Here is an 18,712-nt window from a genome sequence, read left to right on the forward strand (position 1 = left end):
AAGCATTTGTAAAGATCTTGGTCATTTACCTTGAGCAACAAGATCTCTTCTTAGCAACGGGTAAAGTACAGGCTCCACTCCATCCATTTCCTGTATAATAAGTGTTTTCCCAAATCTCACTGCCAGCTCAAGAGCAGTTAGGAAGTTGGTGTCCTGGGCAAATAAAAATAAATTCATTTGATTAATTTTTTTTTGAAATATTAACACTTCGGAATGAACAGGAAGGCATTATACCAGGAGTCTAAATCTAAAAATCAGTAGTATAGCTGAAAAATTCTATTGTAAGCATCATATGATATTTCAGGGTTTAGCCAGAAGTGTTTAATTTAAATAAGTTTCATCTATTCAGCTACTTACATACAGGCAACCTATTTTACATGCCTAGCTCTCCAAGTGCTGCACCAGACGAGAGCAGGTCTACCATAGGTCTTGTGTCACGTCTGTCAGGCACACCTGGAAGTCCTGGCTAGTTAACACTATGTCTCAAAACTGAATCAAGACCTAAGGACAGGATTCACATTGATATTAAGATAACTAAATGCAGTCTCTTGCTTGTAAACATGCACTTGGCGTTTAAGACTCCATTACAGTCAATGGAGATCCTAGACAATGCAGACAACAGAGCCTAAAAAGTAATCAAGCCAATCATCTAGCAGGGGAAGCATTCAATTACCCAAAGATATGTATCAGAGAGTATCTAAAAGGCCGGCACAGAGCTGGCAGGGATCTGTGGAAGACCTACATTCTGCTGAAGGAGTATCTTGAGGCCAGGTGGGGTTCAATAAGGGACTTTTGAATGGCACTACATGCCTGCCTAGCCTCGCCACCCATGTAAACAGTGACGTGTAGACAACTAATCTTAGGTACCTTAATCTCAAACTAAAATCCAACCTACTATTTCCAATGTAGATAATACAACACAAAAATCACAGGGAAGAAGTGTATACACACTCCTGAAATCCAATGAACTGCAACCAAGAATACAAAAGACCTTTCTGTTTACAAATTTTTTACTATCTCCCTCTGAGCAGGAAATACTGATAATCTTGGAGAGGGCAGCACAAAGAGGCAAACTTGTAGAAGTAATACTAGATGTTGACCCTCCAATTTTAAATACTCTGATCACCTCCTTGAGTAAACAAATTTTCAGTACCACACAAGGATCATGGTAACTTAGAACTCTGTGAGAAATCATATGCTTCATGGAATATAACCCCATTTTTGGTGATTGCTATCACATCACTTTAAAAACTGCTCTCTAAAATCTGGAATAGAGCAAGCTCAAGCAGAACAGAATTGTAAGACCAAGAGTAAATACTGCACCTGTTGGTTAATAACTTCCAAATGTGATTCCTTCAAATGTGTCTTCAACCATTCAGTAGCCCGGAAAGAAGGGTCTATCAAAAATGGGCAAACTTTACTCTAGGGGGAAAAAAAAATAAATAAATAAAAAAATATTTTTACTGAAATCTATTCCGTTTAAGAAGAAAATTGAATTGAGTCCTTTTTTATTTCCCCAAACAAATGGTATAGTCATTTAAAAATCCTTTTCATTAAAAAACTGTTTAAAGAAACAGTAACAGTCTAATAACAAAATTACAATAAACAACAGTAGAATGCATTTTATGCCTTTTATTTTACTACTTTTTTTTTTTAAAAAAAAGCACCCAGAATCATAATTCTCAGGTGTTTCTCCTGCTAAAGTTAGGCAGTTCTTCACCTTCTCTTAAAAACAGGAGTCTCTATTCAATGAGTATAATCTACAGCTTTTGTTATTCACAACTGCTTTGAAACTTACAAGAAGAGTTATTATTTTTCCTTTTTCTTCCTGTAGTGGGCAAAGATACAGTACTTCTGGTTTTGGACCTCAATGCATTTTAGAAAGAATAATGAATATAAGTATTTTGCAGGCATAAAGATACAAATAGCATTTTACTTATAATCACAAACAAATCCAGATCTCAAACTTGCAAACACTACAATGTAGAACGTTTTGGTGATATTGCCTAGTGACATGTATACTGAAAAGACAGCAGGTTTTCATTTTAATAAAACATTTATTAATATGTGGTTCCCGTATCAGTACTGTGCAAAGCTTTACTATTTTATTATATTATATAAAGATATGTTATACTATACACATTGCTTTCTAAATGTTGAGACTATAACCACTGATATACTAATTATGTAAGTGCTCAGATGGTCACATGGTCATGACACAATGGTCACAACAGTGACCACAGAGATGGTAGTAAGTAGGATAAGTGAAAAGAGACCTATTCATAGTTGACATATGCATTTAAGATTTCACAGAAATACAGAATGGTTGAGATTGGAGGGGACCTCTGGAGGTCATCTTGTCCAAACCCCCTGCTTGAGCAGGGCTACCTATAGCTGATGGCCCAGGACAATGTCCAGATGGCTTTTGAGTATCTCCAGGGATGGAGACTCCACCACTTCCCTGGGCAACGTGTGCCAGTGCTCAGTCACCCTAACAGTAAAAAAGTGTTCCCTGATGTTCAGACGGAGCCTCCTGTGTTTCAGTTTGTGCCCACTGGCTCTTGTCCAGTCACTGGGCACCTCTGAAAAGAGCCTGGCTCAACCTTCCTTGCACCCTCCCTTCAGGTATTTATAGACATTGATAAGATCCCTCCTGAGCCTTCTCTTCTCCAGGCTCAACAGTCCCAGCTCTCCTAGCCTTTCCTCATGGGAGAGATGCTCCACTGCCTTAATCATCTTTGTGGCCTTTCACTGGACTCTCTCCAGTACATCCATGTCTCTCTTATACTGAGGAGCACAAAATTTGACACAGGACTCCAGGTGTGGCCTCACCAGTGCTGAGTAGAGGGGAAGGATCACCTCCGTTGACCTGCTTCCAATACTTTGCCTAAAGCAGCCCAGGATACCATTAGCCTTCTTTTTGGCAAGGGCCCATTACTGGCTCATGTTCAACCCAGTGTCCACCAGGACCCCCAGGTCCTTTTCTGCAAAACTGCTTTGCAGCTGGGTGGCCTCCAGCATGTGTTGGTACATGGGGTTGTTCTTCCCCAGGTCCAGGACTTTGCAATTCCCCTTGTTGAACTTCATGAGGTTCCTGCCAGCCCATTTCTACAGCCTGTCGAGGACCCTCTGGGCAGCAGCTTGACCCTCTAGTGTATCAGCCACTCCTCCCAGTTTTGTGTCATCAGCAAACTTGCTGAGGGTTTAAACATGTATTTTCAGCAATTCTCTGATTCAATCTGATAGAAGAACACTTTCAGGTTTTGGGTTTTTTTAGATTCTGAGTTCTACTATTCCAAACCGAGTAACTACACAGATCTCAAACTGAAAGACAAGGAAACACGGACAATATCCAAGCATCAAAAGATGAGGAGCACAAAAGCTTGCAAACTGTACTGTAGGTGACATTAGTAAAATACCATGTCCAATTCCAGTTTTAAAAGGATGCTGAAAAAAACTATACACAAAGAAAATTATTTGAGCTGAGGGAGGGCTTGAAAAAGCTCTTTGCACACAGTGAGATTTTTAAGAGCTCAATCTATTCAACTAAGGAAAAAGATGAAAATAAGACTCGATTATAGCATATAAGTAGCTTTACGGGTACAAAATGGTATTTATTGAAGAGCTTTTTAATCAAACTGAGAAAGGAATAACTAGATCTAATATCAAGATGATAAAGCAAGATAAATTTAAATTGGAGAAAAGGCTGTAACTGATTTGAGAGAAACATCAATCATCCAAGCAAACTACCTGTGGCAAATGCAGATTCTCCTCATGGCATTAAATATTTACTTTCTAGCAGATCTAATAAATGACTACATTATAACTACACTATTATGTACATAATTGTGCAATGGCATATGTATATTTATTATATATTTATATATAACTATATGATAAAACTGAATCATGATTATAAGCACAGTATTATCATTCTTTTCTCAAGTATTATTAGCTACTGGCCTTAAGTGAATGGCATTTTGTATCACAGACCTAATCTGATGAAATCTGAGGGTTTAAAATCTAGATGTTTTGAAAGGTATCTGCATATAGTCTTTTCCTTTTTCTGAGAAAAAAAAGTATTAGAAATGATATCTCAAAGTGAACATAGATAGGACATAACATTTCACTGATTGTATTGGTGTTAATGATTATTCACACTTTAAGCCTGAATAGACTGATACCAGGTTTTGTCTATTCAATATCTGGAAGAAAATTGTAAAAGCAAAAAAGAAAAACATATATTTCCTTTAACTGTTTTTTTCCTTTTGATACAGAAAACCCAGAGTTACATAAGTATTTGTTTCTCTGTGTGTTCTGTGGTGCTAATAAAATAACACAAATGAAATAGTTCAAAATTCCAGAAAGATGCCATGTTACTGAAATTTGTAGACATTGAAATACTTCCAAGACAAGACAAAAAACCAAATTTACCTGCAAGATGACAAGAGCATTTTCTATTGAAAGGTCATCTGAAGGTAAACCTTCACTTTTCCAAACTAACTCCTCACTTTCTGTACACAGGAACCGCCGTAAATCGAACTCTGATAAATGAAAGAGTGTAAGTTTGTGCTAGTATTTATAGTCTGCATAATTTTTAAGCATTTACCACTCTATATACAGTGGAGACTCTGTCTAACACACAGTTCAAGTCTGTAGATTTCCCTTAAATTTATTATTTTATTGCTTGAACTTATTACTATTAACTAGCTGATGTTATAAAAAATATATACATATACAAAATATATATAAAAAATTATTACTGAAAAAGCAGAAGCATTCAGAATACGTTGGCAAATTTACAACAGTTAATGTGAATACATTCATTCATGTAAACCTTTCTTTGTAAGCAAGGACTATGGAGCTAAATCTGAAGCATTTATAAGTATTTATAATCTTAATAATTAATAGAATAATCTTAATAAATAGTCTGTCGATATACACAAGTATTTATTGAGTAAGAAAATGTTGTCACTTTTCATTTGGGAACACCAAGACAGTTGAGACTGTTCATTAGAACACACTGGCATTTCTCACTTCCTCAATCAAGCTTAATTACTTGCACACACAGACACAGACACACACACACACACAATTACTTTCAAGGCCTGCTGATTTGGTCCATTCATCCAAGCTGGTTTTCCTCTGATCCTCAGGAGCAGCAGAAAGATAGGTAATAAATGCAGCTGCTAACTGAGCTCTTTTAGGCAACGTAGCCAGTTCATCTGTTATTTCTGACACCTTAAAAAAAAAAGTACAGAATGTATAGGTGTATTGCAGACAAAAACTATGTTAATATTTCTCATCAGTTACTAAAAAGTCGGAATTAAATTTGTCTGCCATTGAGAATATAGTTGAGACAGTCTCTCTTCTTGCATTTCAGGTATCTATACCTAGCTAACCCACAGCAACACACACATGAAAGTATGGGAAAAGTTCTTTTTAGCTCTGGGCTAGAGCACGGACAGATGTTTCTGAGAATGTAGCTACTAAAAATCTATGAATTTCATGGAACAGTTCACCTTGTCACTTATAAGCAACTGGGTAAATAGTAAGAAAAATAAGAAATATGTGACCCTTAGTCACAGTCACAGCCAGCTAGTGAGTACCACTTATAATATGTATACAGATACTACATACTATATGTATCTATTATACTTAAAAATGTGATTCACTGCAGACTTACATGATAAAATACATTTATCATATATCTTCAAATAATTTATCTGCACTACATTACTTTTGCTTTAAAATGTCCAGTATTTTGGAGAAAAATACAGTGTATCAAAAGAATATGACTGCCATAATTAGTTTGAAAGTACTGTCACTTTTTTACTTTAATCAAACTGACATTAAAAAAAAAGCTCATACACAAACAAAAAAAGCAACTTTTTATTACTTCCTCCTTACTTTAAAGGGAGATGAATACTGCTTTTTCACCGTCCTCAATATGGGATGAGATCCTGACTAATATATCTGCCAGTTTGGTCTACAGCATACCATTAATAGATAGTCTGAACTTTCTAAAGACAGGGGTAATGTACCAGAATGAAAAACTGTGAAGAATCACTTTTAGAAGCGTTTAAACTCTGGGGTTCAAATATACCCAATCCTTACCATAGCAGATAGAATAGCTGTAAAGCTACTCTCAAAGGAAAAAATCTTCCATTTCTTTCCATTATGCTGGTCAACCTACAAGAAGGATTCATCTAACCCTAACTTTGGTTCTTCAAAATGCAGGCATTTAGTCTAACTAATTGTTTAGGCTTTTTTCAGTGTCAATGGAGAGACAGGGCCATGTCTCTCAGCAGGGAGATTTTTTCCATTTTAAGATACCCAAGAAAGCTTGGCACCGCTTTCTGGAGGTGACAGCTTTTTTCAGCTTGTATATATCTTGAAATTTTCCTTTCTGTTTCAGACTGAAGAAGGGCCTGTGTGTCCAAAGGCTTGCCAGTTTCTCCCAAATATATCATTTGAGCAAATAAGATATGTTCACTTTCCCTACTTTAGAAGTAGAAAACTTTCAAAGACATAACTGAAGACTTCAAAAGCAACCCAACATTTTGGGTAGGTCTACATTTGCATTTCCAACATCGATGCCATAAAGGAGATATGTTTTAAGACTGTGATTGTTTAATGCTTTCCCCAAATCTGTCTCTTTTGATTGTATCTCAATTTGGAGGGTCCAACTGCTGACATGTTCAGCCATCATAACAATTACGTTATTATTGTGATTGAAAAATGTCAAAGAACATTGTATGTTCTATATTAAATATTAGGGGTTTTTTACACATTCTGTAGCTATGTGATATAGGTAAGGTAACTTGTACAGTGAAGTAAAAGGAAGTTTCAGAAGGAAGAAAAGCTTTTATTTCTAATGAGAAATCAAATAAATGTACACTTAGGAGACATGCAGAATGGCAACAACTCACATTCTCCAAACAGTGCAAAAATTGTATTTTCAAATTATCAGCTATAAGATGTAGTTATGAAAAATGTCACTAACCTGGGTGCTCCATCTTTTGTGTTCCCTATCGAGTTGATTTATCAGTACCTCTGCAGCTTTCAATGTTTTCTGAGCTTTACTTAGTTCTGCTTCAAGTTTTGCTGCTTCTGTTGTTCTACTCTGGAACCTGTAAGACAACTACTGTTTGTAATTGCTATCATGAACTACTAAACTTATGGACAGTTATTTTCAAGGCAGTTTAATTGACTGAATTTGGCATTAATTCCTCCTTTATTGTTCATGAAGAACACAACTATAATTCTTTTTTTATACCTTCTGCTTCTAATTGGCAGATGAGCTTGTTAGACTTTTAACTAACAAAATTTAGATAGATGCACAGGTGAGATCTAAAAATACATTTGCAATATAGACTATAATGTCTGAAAATCATTCCTTCATCTACTTAAACAGCCTGACTTGATTTTAGTGATTGTGTTAAGTTTTGTCCTGCACCTAGTCAGGACAATAGCAGGCTCAATGCCATACTATACATTTGTAACTAAGAAAAAAAGGAGATCGCTAACTAGCTAACTGTCAGAAAAGTAGGCCATCCTAAAAGAAATAGAGCTGCCTTTATTCAAGCTGTGATCAGTGGGAGTCTTGTATAGGAATATTTGCAAAGTCCTAAGGAGACATTAAAGTCCTCTTAGATTTAAAAGGTGAGAGACATACTGCTTATCTATGACATCTACAATGTCTACACTGAAGGCTTTCAACACAGTCAGTAGTGAGAAGCAGGTATTTTTAAGGAGCATTTCATCTGATCGATGAGATGAACTGTATTCTAACAGTATTTATTTATCTCCACTGAGTGTATAGATAGCCTACTTGTCACTACTTCGGATGTAAATATCTTGCAGAGCAAGGAGTTACATTTGGTTAGATAAACTTCATTATTCATACCATAAAATCATCAATGTTCTTATTTATATCTTGACATAAACAAACCCAACTTACTTATCTTTCAGTTCCAATACTTTTTGACCAACAGAGTTCAGAAGATCTTCTAACTTCTGTTTTCTGTCTTCAGTTTTCTTGAGATTACTACAAAAAAGTAACATTTATTTTAAGACTATGGAACCAAATGAAAAAAAAAGAGTAAATGTAACAGGAAAGTCATTTACATAGAGATAGTTCAGAGACAGTTCTTTCTTGTGATTTATATTAACAAAAATCTCTTTTCACATGTAAAAGTTTTGACTACTTCTCATCATATAGCTTTAAAAATGGAAACCAAACACCCCATTCAAATATATTCTTAAAGATCAGAACAAATTCTTCCAATACAGAATTTTACGACCTGGCAAAACAATCAGTACAGATTCCTCAGGTTATGGATGGTCATAAGACTATGTCATTTCTTTTTGATCCTAAGGAGAAACTGGTTATGCTTGGTACATGACTGAAAAAAGAGGAACTATGTATCTCATAAAATAACATGAGTTTCACAACAGAATACATTTTAAGCATATCTGTGATGTTCATTTCTCCCTGACACATTTCAGCTGAGACAGGTAACTTGTGATTGGCCAAAAAATATCCAAGGCATAGCTTCCAGGAAAAACAAAATATTGCACACTTACTTTTTCTGTCTCAGCATGAACATTTTATTACCTATGGATGAGGTATGGTTTCTTGTATCTTTTGTTTTTAATAAACTTCAATTCCTCCTTGGCAGCTTTAATTTCACCCACCACCACTGGAATTAAGAACATTTATTTTATAACAGTGTCTAACTTACGCTTCTAAGCCAGCCTTTTCTTTTTCCAAAGGCTGAATTCGTTCTAGGACATGGGAATACTGGACATTGGCATTCACCCAAGCTGCTAATGGAGCAGCTGCCGCACTGGCTCGTTTAGCATTCTGAAAAAATCAGTAACAGTTACAAGGAAGTCCTTGAATTATAATGTAGATGGGATAAATACAGGATAAATAACTGCAACAGATTTACAAGTTATCAACTTAAATATGCCAATTAGCCAGCTCCTCTACTGAACTAATCTTCTAAATTGTTACTAAGAGATTATATTGTAGGCCATCAATCTGGCCTTTACAACTATGAAGCTTCACTGAAGCTAAGAAGTTTTAAATTAATGCATAATTTATCAGTGTGTTCCTTCTCAGGTAACTACAACTTTCCTTTTAAAAATAAGGAACTAGTATTTGAGAATTCCTTTTTTATAGCTACTGCCAAATCAATTCTCAAGATCATTTAATATTAATACATTTAATCATTATTGGTCCCCCTTTTTTTAATTAAGTGAACTGTTAAGACTCTTACTGCTACAAGGAGGCCAGAGGGAGCCAGTTACAATTCCTTGATCCGAGTTCTAATTTATACCGGTGACAAAAATCTCTGAGGACTTGACTCCATAATGAATTCTCATCCCACCACTCCTCAGTGACCAACAAAATTCTCACTGATAGAGGCAGTACGCAACAGAGTAATCTCTGCTACACTTTCTTCTCTTTATACTGACAAATTCTGTAAGCAGAATTCATCACTTTTTCTCTAATTTAAATTCATTCTAAAAATTATGTTGGCAAATCAGACAATCATGTCTTTTTGTCTTTTTTCATTTTATGTAATGCAATCAGGAATTACCTTTGGATCAAAAGATGTTCTGTTTTTAGAAAGAAGTTCTTCAACACTCTCTCGTATTTCTTTTGGAATATTACGGGCATCAAAGGTTGCTATGTCCTCCCTCACGCCTCTTTTGGCCAAGAAACTGTAAAAAGAATTAAATAACTAAGGAAAGAAGAAACAAATGTTAAAGTGGTTATTTCCCTATGAAACCGAAGAATTCTGCACACGCATTATTCCTGAATATAACAAAGTATTTCATATTGTAAATTACTGTTTAAGTTTAAAGTTTAAATAAAATCCTCACCTCTTCATGCTCACCCATGATGTATCAAAAATCCCCATCAGCCGTAAAACGCCTTCTAGTATGTCTCTGATTATGTCAGGGGGCATTCGTAGTGACCGGATTTCTGACAAAGACTCTGGCTTTATATTTCCAACTGCTAATTTAGCTTCATTAACCAGTGGCTTAAAGCATAAAAACACATTAAAAAAAGAGATGAGGATACAAGAAATTGAACATTTCCTATTTCAGTTTTCATACAATTTCTGTTCTTTTTACATATTTTATTACCTAACCAAGTGCCATTGATGCATATTTATGTGCACAGGTTATTAAAAAATCGCCATGTGTTTATTAAGTTATAATAAATATATTTCCATATAAAACAGCATATTACAATCCTGACATTCCCTAACTTTTCGTTCAGCACTTTAATTCATAAACATTATATAGATATTAGTATCAAGCATGTTTGCTTGCTCTTTCATTGCTTAAAAGTTCATTGTGATACAGGTATGTTTTAATAATGATGCTAATTACTATTTATAGGCATGTCTGAGAATATCTTTGTAAAGATACGTGGAAGTACAGGTCACAAAAGCTTTCTTTTTTCAGTAGCTAAACAAATCCACACAGCCTGGATCAATAAAGCAACAAAATTATAAAAAAACAGAAGAAAGTTAAAGATTATCATTAAAGACTGTGCACACCTTGCACATCCTTCATATTTATCAAAGACCACAGGAAGGGATTTACCCTAATTCTGTAGTTCTATGTCACTTTCAATACAAGGATATGATTCCTTGGCACGTATGATATTTAAAAGGAAAAAAAATAAGTTGCTGTAATTTTCCCTTATTCTTTAGTACGATTTTAAAATGGATGGGATGAAAAATAGAGACTAAAAGCAATAACTGAACACATACCTCCCAAAAAACCTGATGCTTAACAGCTGTAAGGTGTCTTGAACAAGCAGTTTGCTAAAGCGCCTTTAGGATATATAATTTTCAGAATTTAGTAATTACTGGAAATTATCTTCATTAAACTATTTCCATTCAGCTGATGGTACCAAGCCCTATGATATTACCAGCTTGACCAAGGCGAAGTAATGTAGTTGGTCTATATAAGGTATTAGTAATTGAAAAACATTCCATAAAATCTGCAGAACCCAGCTGTAGATCATGGCAGCATAGAAATAGCAACTGGAGGTAAGATTTGGCCTGAAAATTCTTTCTGTAATTAAGATCTAATAGAACACAAATGCCAAAATGACAATCTAAATCTGGCAAATAGAATACTGTTTTCTAATGCATAAAAGTTTTAATATCAAAATAATTTAGAGCAAAATTTAAGAAATGCAGGGATAAATTTTGCAGAACCATTTCTCATGGCAGGATTTGAGCAAGTCAAATAAAATCAGACTGCAAAATATTACTTTTCCTTATCAGCTCTTACCTGAACCTCTTTTAGTTCATCTTCAATTTTTCTTTTTCTTTCTTCTATTTCTGCAGCCTCTTCTGCTATCCGGTGTTTTATTTTTTCCATTTCTGTTTTTTGCTCGCTAGCACTCTGTAAAAAAAAAAGAAATACCTTTAGTTTTCAAATTTACACAGATTTTATTCCTTTAGGTCTCATTTATTTTAGTCTTGATTATAATATAATTTGCACAATACCAATTACAATAAAAAAATCTGAGACTGTTTGATACTAGACAGGTTGATTCAAAAAAATACATAAGCATTTATGCTTTTTTATATATATATAAGCTTAAGCTTATATTTATGGAATTAAATTATATAGAATAAGCATCTTTTGCTTTTAATGTGTCTCCTTCCCTTTCTTTACCACAGACAAGATCTGTACCTCTATTTTTGAGACTCATTATGACCTTTTTTCTCTTTGCCTCTGATTTTCCATTCCTTATAAAGATGTCAGTCCTCCTCTAAATGGGTAAGAGTGACAGCCTCTGTAACAGTCTTACTACATTTGAAAGTAATATCTTCCTGACATTGTCTTTGTAGCTGCTCACATTTCTATTTCTTTCATGACACCACTAAAACTCTCCTTTTCTATAATGTTCATAAAAGCAGCAGTTATGTTGGAACTACAGCCAATTAGCCTAAAAATACTAATACATTATTTACTTATAAATTTGCACCCATCTGTCTGTAAGGATACCTGTCTTATGTCCTCCACATATATTGTAAGCTGTTTGGGTTTACGTCTTTTTTTTCCTGGATTTGTACTGTGCCTACCATACAGCAGACAGTAGCTATTAGCCATCTCCAGGAGTCCTAAGCACTTCAGTACAACAATAAATACCTAATATATAAAACTACAACAAAAAGGATCTTACATCTCCTGAAGTTAACAAAAAAAAACAAACAAAAAACCCAGGGACTACCAATACCAGTTACAAAACAAATAACTGAGGATAAATGCATAAAATAAAAGACTAATATTCTAGGCTCAGTTCACCTAAAAGATACAAGACAAGAAAGTCCAGAGTTTGCATTTTTATGTATTTTCCAGTATATAACACATTATTATAACCAGCAATTGTCGAGCTGAGTTGAACTTGTAGCAGAAGGTAACAGATGTACATAAACAGAGAAAACCTTGAGATTAATCATAAACTTTCTGAGCACTTAACCCAAGCTATAGACCAGCATGTCATTGAAGATTACATTCAAATCCATAAAACATTAACTACATAAAACTAGCTTAGACATTTCATGCAAATGTACATGTACTGAACGATAGCTCTGAATAAGAAAACCTTAAAATTCAGTTGTAGGTCAAAAGCCTTGCTCTGAAAGAAGATTAAAAGAGTCTGTATGTATTAGAGCCCTCTCTCTTACATAAACTGGAACATTTGAAGTGACATTAAAATGTTATAGGGCACCTATAATTTATGCTGATCTAAATAATCAGAATTCTACTGTAATTTTTCTGATGTCAGTGGGCCCATCATGTTTCATTGCTTTTGTTCTATTCTTTGATTTTGTCCTACAATGTAATATGTGCTACCCACACAACCTGTAACTCTACTGGACAACAGCAGACAGATTAAAAACCAGAAATCAGAGAAAATGGCGTAATAAATTATTTGAAGCCAGCAGCAAACACACCAAGCCAATCATCATTATTCAAATTCATGTATAGTAGGCAGATAGAGGCTAAAAGTATTAAAAACTGCCAACGGAAGTAGACTTAAAAAAATGGGAAGTAATGCACCTTTAAAGCACTGTGAACCAAATGGTTTGAAAGAGCAGGCATCTACTTTACTGCATACAGAGAATGTCTTTGTCATTGAGCTTCTTTATTTAAGTTTGCTTCAGACCGATCAGATTAAACCAGTGACAAAACAGTGCAGTGAAACAGATGTACATAAACAGAGAAAACCTTGAGATTAATCATAAACTTTCTGAGCACTTAACCCAAGCTATAGACCAGCATGTCATTGAAGATTACATTCAAATCCATAAAACATTAACTACATAAAACTAGCTTAGACATTTCATGCAAATGTACATGTACTGAACGATAGCTCTGAATAAGAAAACCTTAAAATTCAGTTGTAGGTCAAAAGCCTTGCTCTGAAAGAAGATTAAAAGAGTCTGTATGTATTAGAGCCCTCTCTCTTACATAAACTGGAACATTTGAAGTGACATTAAAATGTTATAGGGCACCTATAATTTATGCTGATCTAAATAATCAGAATTCTACTGTAATTTTTCTGATGTCAGTGGGCCCATCATGTTTCATTGCTTTTGTTCTATTCTTTGATTTTGTCCTACAATGTAATATGTGCTACCCACACAACCTGTAACTCTACTGGACAACAGCAGACAGATTAAAAACCAGAAATCAGAGAAAATGGCGTAATAAATTATTTGAAGCCAGCAGCAAACACACCAAGCCAATCATCATTATTCAAATTCATGTATAGTAGGCAGATAGAGGCTAAAAGTATTAAAAACTGCCAACGGAAGTAGACTTAAAAAAATGGGAAGTAATGCACCTTTAAAGCACTGTGAACCAAATGGTTTGAAAGAGCAGGCATCTACTTTACTGCATACAGAGAATGTCTTTGTCATTGAGCTTCTTTATTTAAGTTTGCTTCAGACCGATCAGATTAAACCAGTGACAAAACAGTGCAGTGACAGCAGATTCATTATGGCTTATCCTACATTTATGATTTCTGGAAGTATCAATGTAGAGATCTATTTTCTGCACAATTATTTTACTTAACTGAAAAAACACTACTAAAGAAAATTACCTCCCCAAAAAACAGAAGGTCTACCTTTGAGCAGAAGAATAAAAATTCAAGGAGTGATGACCCCAGAGGTATTTATTTATTTATTTATTTAGGTATTTATTATTGTTTAACCTTCCTTGAAGTTAACTTCACAGGACTCATGAAATACATACTTTCTAATAGTCCGCAAATTTAATTCCTGGTATTTGTTACTTAAAATAGTGCTACGTGTCAGTATTTTGTTGGAAGTTCCTATCTGTAATAAACATTAAAATGGATCAGTCTGGATTTATTAAGTTCTAGGAAAACTTTCAGACTAAACTACAGCAGTAAATACTACTCAGGTGCAAAGCTTGCACTGATCTCTTCCTACTCAATCAGTTCAAATATGATTTAAATTATATAATCCTCTGTCCTGCTGCAAGTTTATTCAAGCCTCAGGGCTCGTGCATTCCCTTAGGCTAATTCTTGTAAAAGCATCACATTTTGTAATCGTTGAAAAGAATACAAAGAACAGGCAGTTATGGAGACCAAAAATAGAAAAACATCTCTTTTTTTTTCACTTTTGATGTGCTTGTATACAACACCTGCATAGACACTGTAATTTCTTGAAGGGCAGCATCAGCCTCATCCTGCTTCATTTTGAGTAAAATACTTTGTTCTCCAGCTTTTCTGTTCAGTTCATCTACCAGGGCTTTAGCTTCATTCAGCTTTGAAACACCTGCCTATAAAAAGTTTATAAGAAGCAGTTATTTAGCAATGAATTTGAAACAGATTTAAATGAAGGTTGGTTACAAATAGTATGCACAAACTAAGAGTGATGTAGACTAATAGTCTTAATTTTTTAATTTATGTTCCACATTTTCTTAGTATTATTTACATTTTCATAGTATAATTTAACCCAAAAATGATGAGATTTGATTCTAGATGTGTCGCTGTAAGATCTATTACTACATCTGAAAACGAAATTCTCAAAACTCAAAATAACAAACTTTTAGTGGAACAGCAGCTAGTACATCGTTTTTTTCTCATTAATTCAATAGCATTTCAGCTAACTGATATTGACTCCATATAATTATATCCCCTCTAAAAGCAAATCTACAAAAATTAAACAAATTGAAACAAACTAGATTATCCTATTTCTACATATTTGTACCTTCTCTAAAGAACATAGATGTACGTAAAAGAAAGCCTCAATTATGCTTAAGATTAACTATTTTCTTTATTCACACTTTCTAAATTATTTATTCCATGATAATCAGATAATAGAATTATTTCAAGATATATTTGAAAAAAAATATTACCTGGAAGATGTTTTGATTTAGGATACACATCTCTCACTTTCAGGTACATGAGTACTTTTATTTAACCAGAGCATTTAACAAGTAAATGAGTGTTTGTCACAAACAAACCACAGCTACTTTCTAAATAAATAAAAAAGCAATTTCTATCATTACAAACATAAATCTTCTTAAATTGCTTACTACAGTGATGGAAAAACATTGGCAGGCAGAATAAAAAGTGTAGAATACAAGGCAAGGAAGTAATTTGATTTTGACAGATGCTTTAAGAAGAAATGCAGCTTTGCAAGTGTGGTTTCAGAATAGCAGCAAGGGTCACTGGGAAAAGGAGCTGAAAGGGAAGGGAAAAGGGTAAAGACAAAAGTTACATGTCCTAAAGGATCATACAGGTCTTTCTAGAAGTATACTGGGGGGGGGGGGGGGGGGGGGAGGGAAGGAAATATGACTGGAAAGATAGCAAATAGGTTTCAAAAATAAGCATGTTATGCATACAGAACAGGAGTAAACCAACACCTATGAGATGAACTGCATTTGGTCTATAACTGTGTAAAGGTTTGATGTGTGGAAAAGGAATTTGAAATCAATTCCAAAACACAAAATGAGAGAAAATCACAACAAAGGGAACCTTGGCCAAAGCTACACAAGAGCACCATGAAGTTAAAGATAACAGCTTGTTGAACTAGAAGGATGCAAGAATCACACAAAGCAGGAAGTTGCTGTAGAGATATAAAGAAAGGGATGGAATATGGAGCTACATGGGGAAAATGTATACAAGCAGAGGCAGGACTTAAATTGATGGAAAGATGATGGGTTGTTTGCAACAGAATTCCAATACATATGGGTGAAAAAATTTAAAGTGCTTTCAAGTACTTTTTACTCTTCTAAGAAAACATACCCAGTCTGATACATTCTTGAGGAAAAATATTAACGAAAACAAGAAACCACTCTTCATTCTTTGAGGCATTTGAACAGAGATGTGCATTAAGATTCATACTATTCCTCTCCTGAAACCACAGCATGAGCATATGCCAATAGAGGACGCACCACACAACCATGTTAGCAGCCACAGCCCATTAATAGACAAGGCATTTCCAAATGTGAGAGTATTTTGAAAAGTTGTATGTTAAAAATGTTTTAAATACATACCTGCAAGTGGTTCTGCCTTTTTATCAGCTCTCTTCTTTTACTGTTATTGATGGTACTGTATATATGAAGGAATGTCATATACCTGCTAGGCGTTGCTCCATACATTTTACATGATTCATGGATTGCCAGAAATGACTTCAGAAAATCAGAATCACCTGTACAACATAATTTGTTACACAGTTAATAAAATACTTATTCTTATCTCACATTAAAATAACTAAGAAAGAGCAACAGAATATAGTATTTGAGATGTGAATTAAGGACATTCAAAATATCACAAAGAATATACTTTTTTCAAAGTACTCTCACGGAAACATGTAATTACATTTGAAATACACATTCCTCAGAAAGAAATATACTGAAGTTATTTCAAAGCTGTAAAATATTTCACTGATGTTTGGAAAAGCCTGCAAAATTAATTGCAGATTAGTGAGGGCTAATCATTGTCCTGGTTTCAGCTGGGATAGAGTTATTATTATTATTATTATTATTATTATTATTACAAGTGCTGCACTGCACTCAGCTCCTGAGCTCTGGAACAAAACCAGACATATTTATGAGAAGAAGAAAAGCACATTTGTATCATGCCAGAGAACCTGCAAAACTGTTGCATGTGTCTGAGTCAACCAACTCAGTCAACAGTGATTTCAGTCTTCAATTCTATTTTAGAAAGCGTGGAGTAACTCAGTCCTGAACCTATGCCAGGCACCGCAACAAAACCAACACTGCAAATGGAGCATCAGAGTGGGAGAGTTACACCCCTGTCATCAGCGTATGGTAGACAATAACATATGCATGAAAAACTGAAGCCAGAGGTGAAGTATGATTCCAGAACACAGCAGTTATCTGAAAAGTCTAAACATGGCAAAAATGCCGGCTACGATCTGCTACCAGGATGCTGCAAAGCCATGTTAAAAGACATCCAGGTGAGACTTCACAATGCACATCAAAAGACGGATGGTGAATCAAGAATACCAGCAACCCCAATATCAGCCAAGATAAAGGTGTCGTAACAGATACACACAAAGCTTTTTTTCCCGTGGCCTAATCAAACACTTGATGAAACTTAGAAAATATTTTTAATTTAGTTTTTCATTTGAAAAGACTGACTATGATAGCTTTATTCAGAATAAGGTACTTACAGAATATTTATAGCATTAAAAAGATCAATTCTGCCTTTTCCTGTAACTGATAACTTCCTGTTGTCTCAAGCAGAGGAGTTTTTGCTGGCTGTAAAAAAGAGCAACTAATTCTCAGAGGACTTACAATAAGACAAATGTCAAAGATGTAAAAAGATATACAACTCAACAGGAAATCAGACAGTCTTAAGTACAATTGTAAAAATAAACAAAGTATATTCAAAGGTTCTGGCATACGACTAACTTATAAGACTCTACTTAAAAACCAAAAATCCCTACTGAAGTGAAAGTGAAAATACTCTGAAAAACATTTTTTAACTGTGGACAGAGCTGGTCCAAACATTTTTCCCAAAAAGAACTTTCAGTACAACCTGCCATTGAAACTGAGACACAACGGCAGGTGGAGGAGCCCCAGTAGCCCAGGCAGAAATGGACACTCTGTGCCAGCTGCTCCCATGGCTCTCCCAGGGGAGCGACCAACTCCGTGGTACAAGTGTGAAACCCATCGTGATGAGTCAATGGAAGAGGCCAGATTACCTTACAGACTAGACTGAGGGTGTTACTGCATAGGAGGCCTGGGACACATTACAGGATGCAGTGGAAGAGCATTTCAGATTGCACAACTATGGGTTGGTGAGGCACCCACAGGAGTTGTCTGCCAGAGGGACTAGAAGGTCTAGGCCAACTGCCTGAGAGACTGTGGAGCCTGGGAGTCAAATAAGACCCGGCTGCATGTGTCTGTGTGTGTGTACATGTATGCATATCTGCCTGTGCAGGACGCAATGGGGAGATCCTAGATCCAAGGCCAGCTACTGGATGGACTGGATGTCTAAGCCCAGTTACTGGAAGGATCCACTCTGTGTGTGTGTGTGTGTGTGTGTGTGTGTGTGTGTATGCATGCCCAGTGAGGCATCCTGTACCAGCAGCTGGAGTGGGGCTGCAGCCTCAGGGGCTTGTACATCCAGATGCCAGCAACTGGGGAGACCGGGAGA

The 18,712-nt window shown here is 35.3% G+C and overlaps 1 protein-coding gene across 1 annotated transcript in view; it reads right to left on the reverse strand.

The window, feature by feature from the left end:
- DYNC2H1 (dynein cytoplasmic 2 heavy chain 1) overlaps nt 1-18,712 on the reverse strand; it is a 202,261-nt gene that overhangs the window by 128,137 nt on the left and 55,412 nt on the right. Inside the window, exons 54-65 of the mRNA XM_009274630.1 lie at nt 16,582-16,736; nt 14,722-14,859; nt 11,329-11,442; nt 9,898-10,058; nt 9,612-9,735; nt 8,748-8,869; nt 7,964-8,050; nt 7,007-7,133; nt 5,100-5,241; nt 4,435-4,544; nt 1,324-1,422; nt 30-153 (exon numbers count right to left, since the gene is read on the reverse strand). Coding sequence (XP_009272905.1) covers nt 30-153; nt 1,324-1,422; nt 4,435-4,544; nt 5,100-5,241; nt 7,007-7,133; nt 7,964-8,050; nt 8,748-8,869; nt 9,612-9,735; nt 9,898-10,058; nt 11,329-11,442; nt 14,722-14,859; nt 16,582-16,736 — 1,503 coding nt within the window. The remainder of the gene's footprint in view (nt 1-29; nt 154-1,323; nt 1,423-4,434; nt 4,545-5,099; nt 5,242-7,006; nt 7,134-7,963; nt 8,051-8,747; nt 8,870-9,611; nt 9,736-9,897; nt 10,059-11,328; nt 11,443-14,721; nt 14,860-16,581; nt 16,737-18,712) is intronic.

This window comes from Aptenodytes forsteri, unplaced genomic scaffold, assembly GCF_000699145.1.
Source record: "Aptenodytes forsteri isolate BGI_AS27 unplaced genomic scaffold, ASM69914v1 Scaffold352, whole genome shotgun sequence".
In the NCBI taxonomy this organism is placed as follows: domain Eukaryota; kingdom Metazoa; phylum Chordata; class Aves; order Sphenisciformes; family Spheniscidae; genus Aptenodytes; species Aptenodytes forsteri.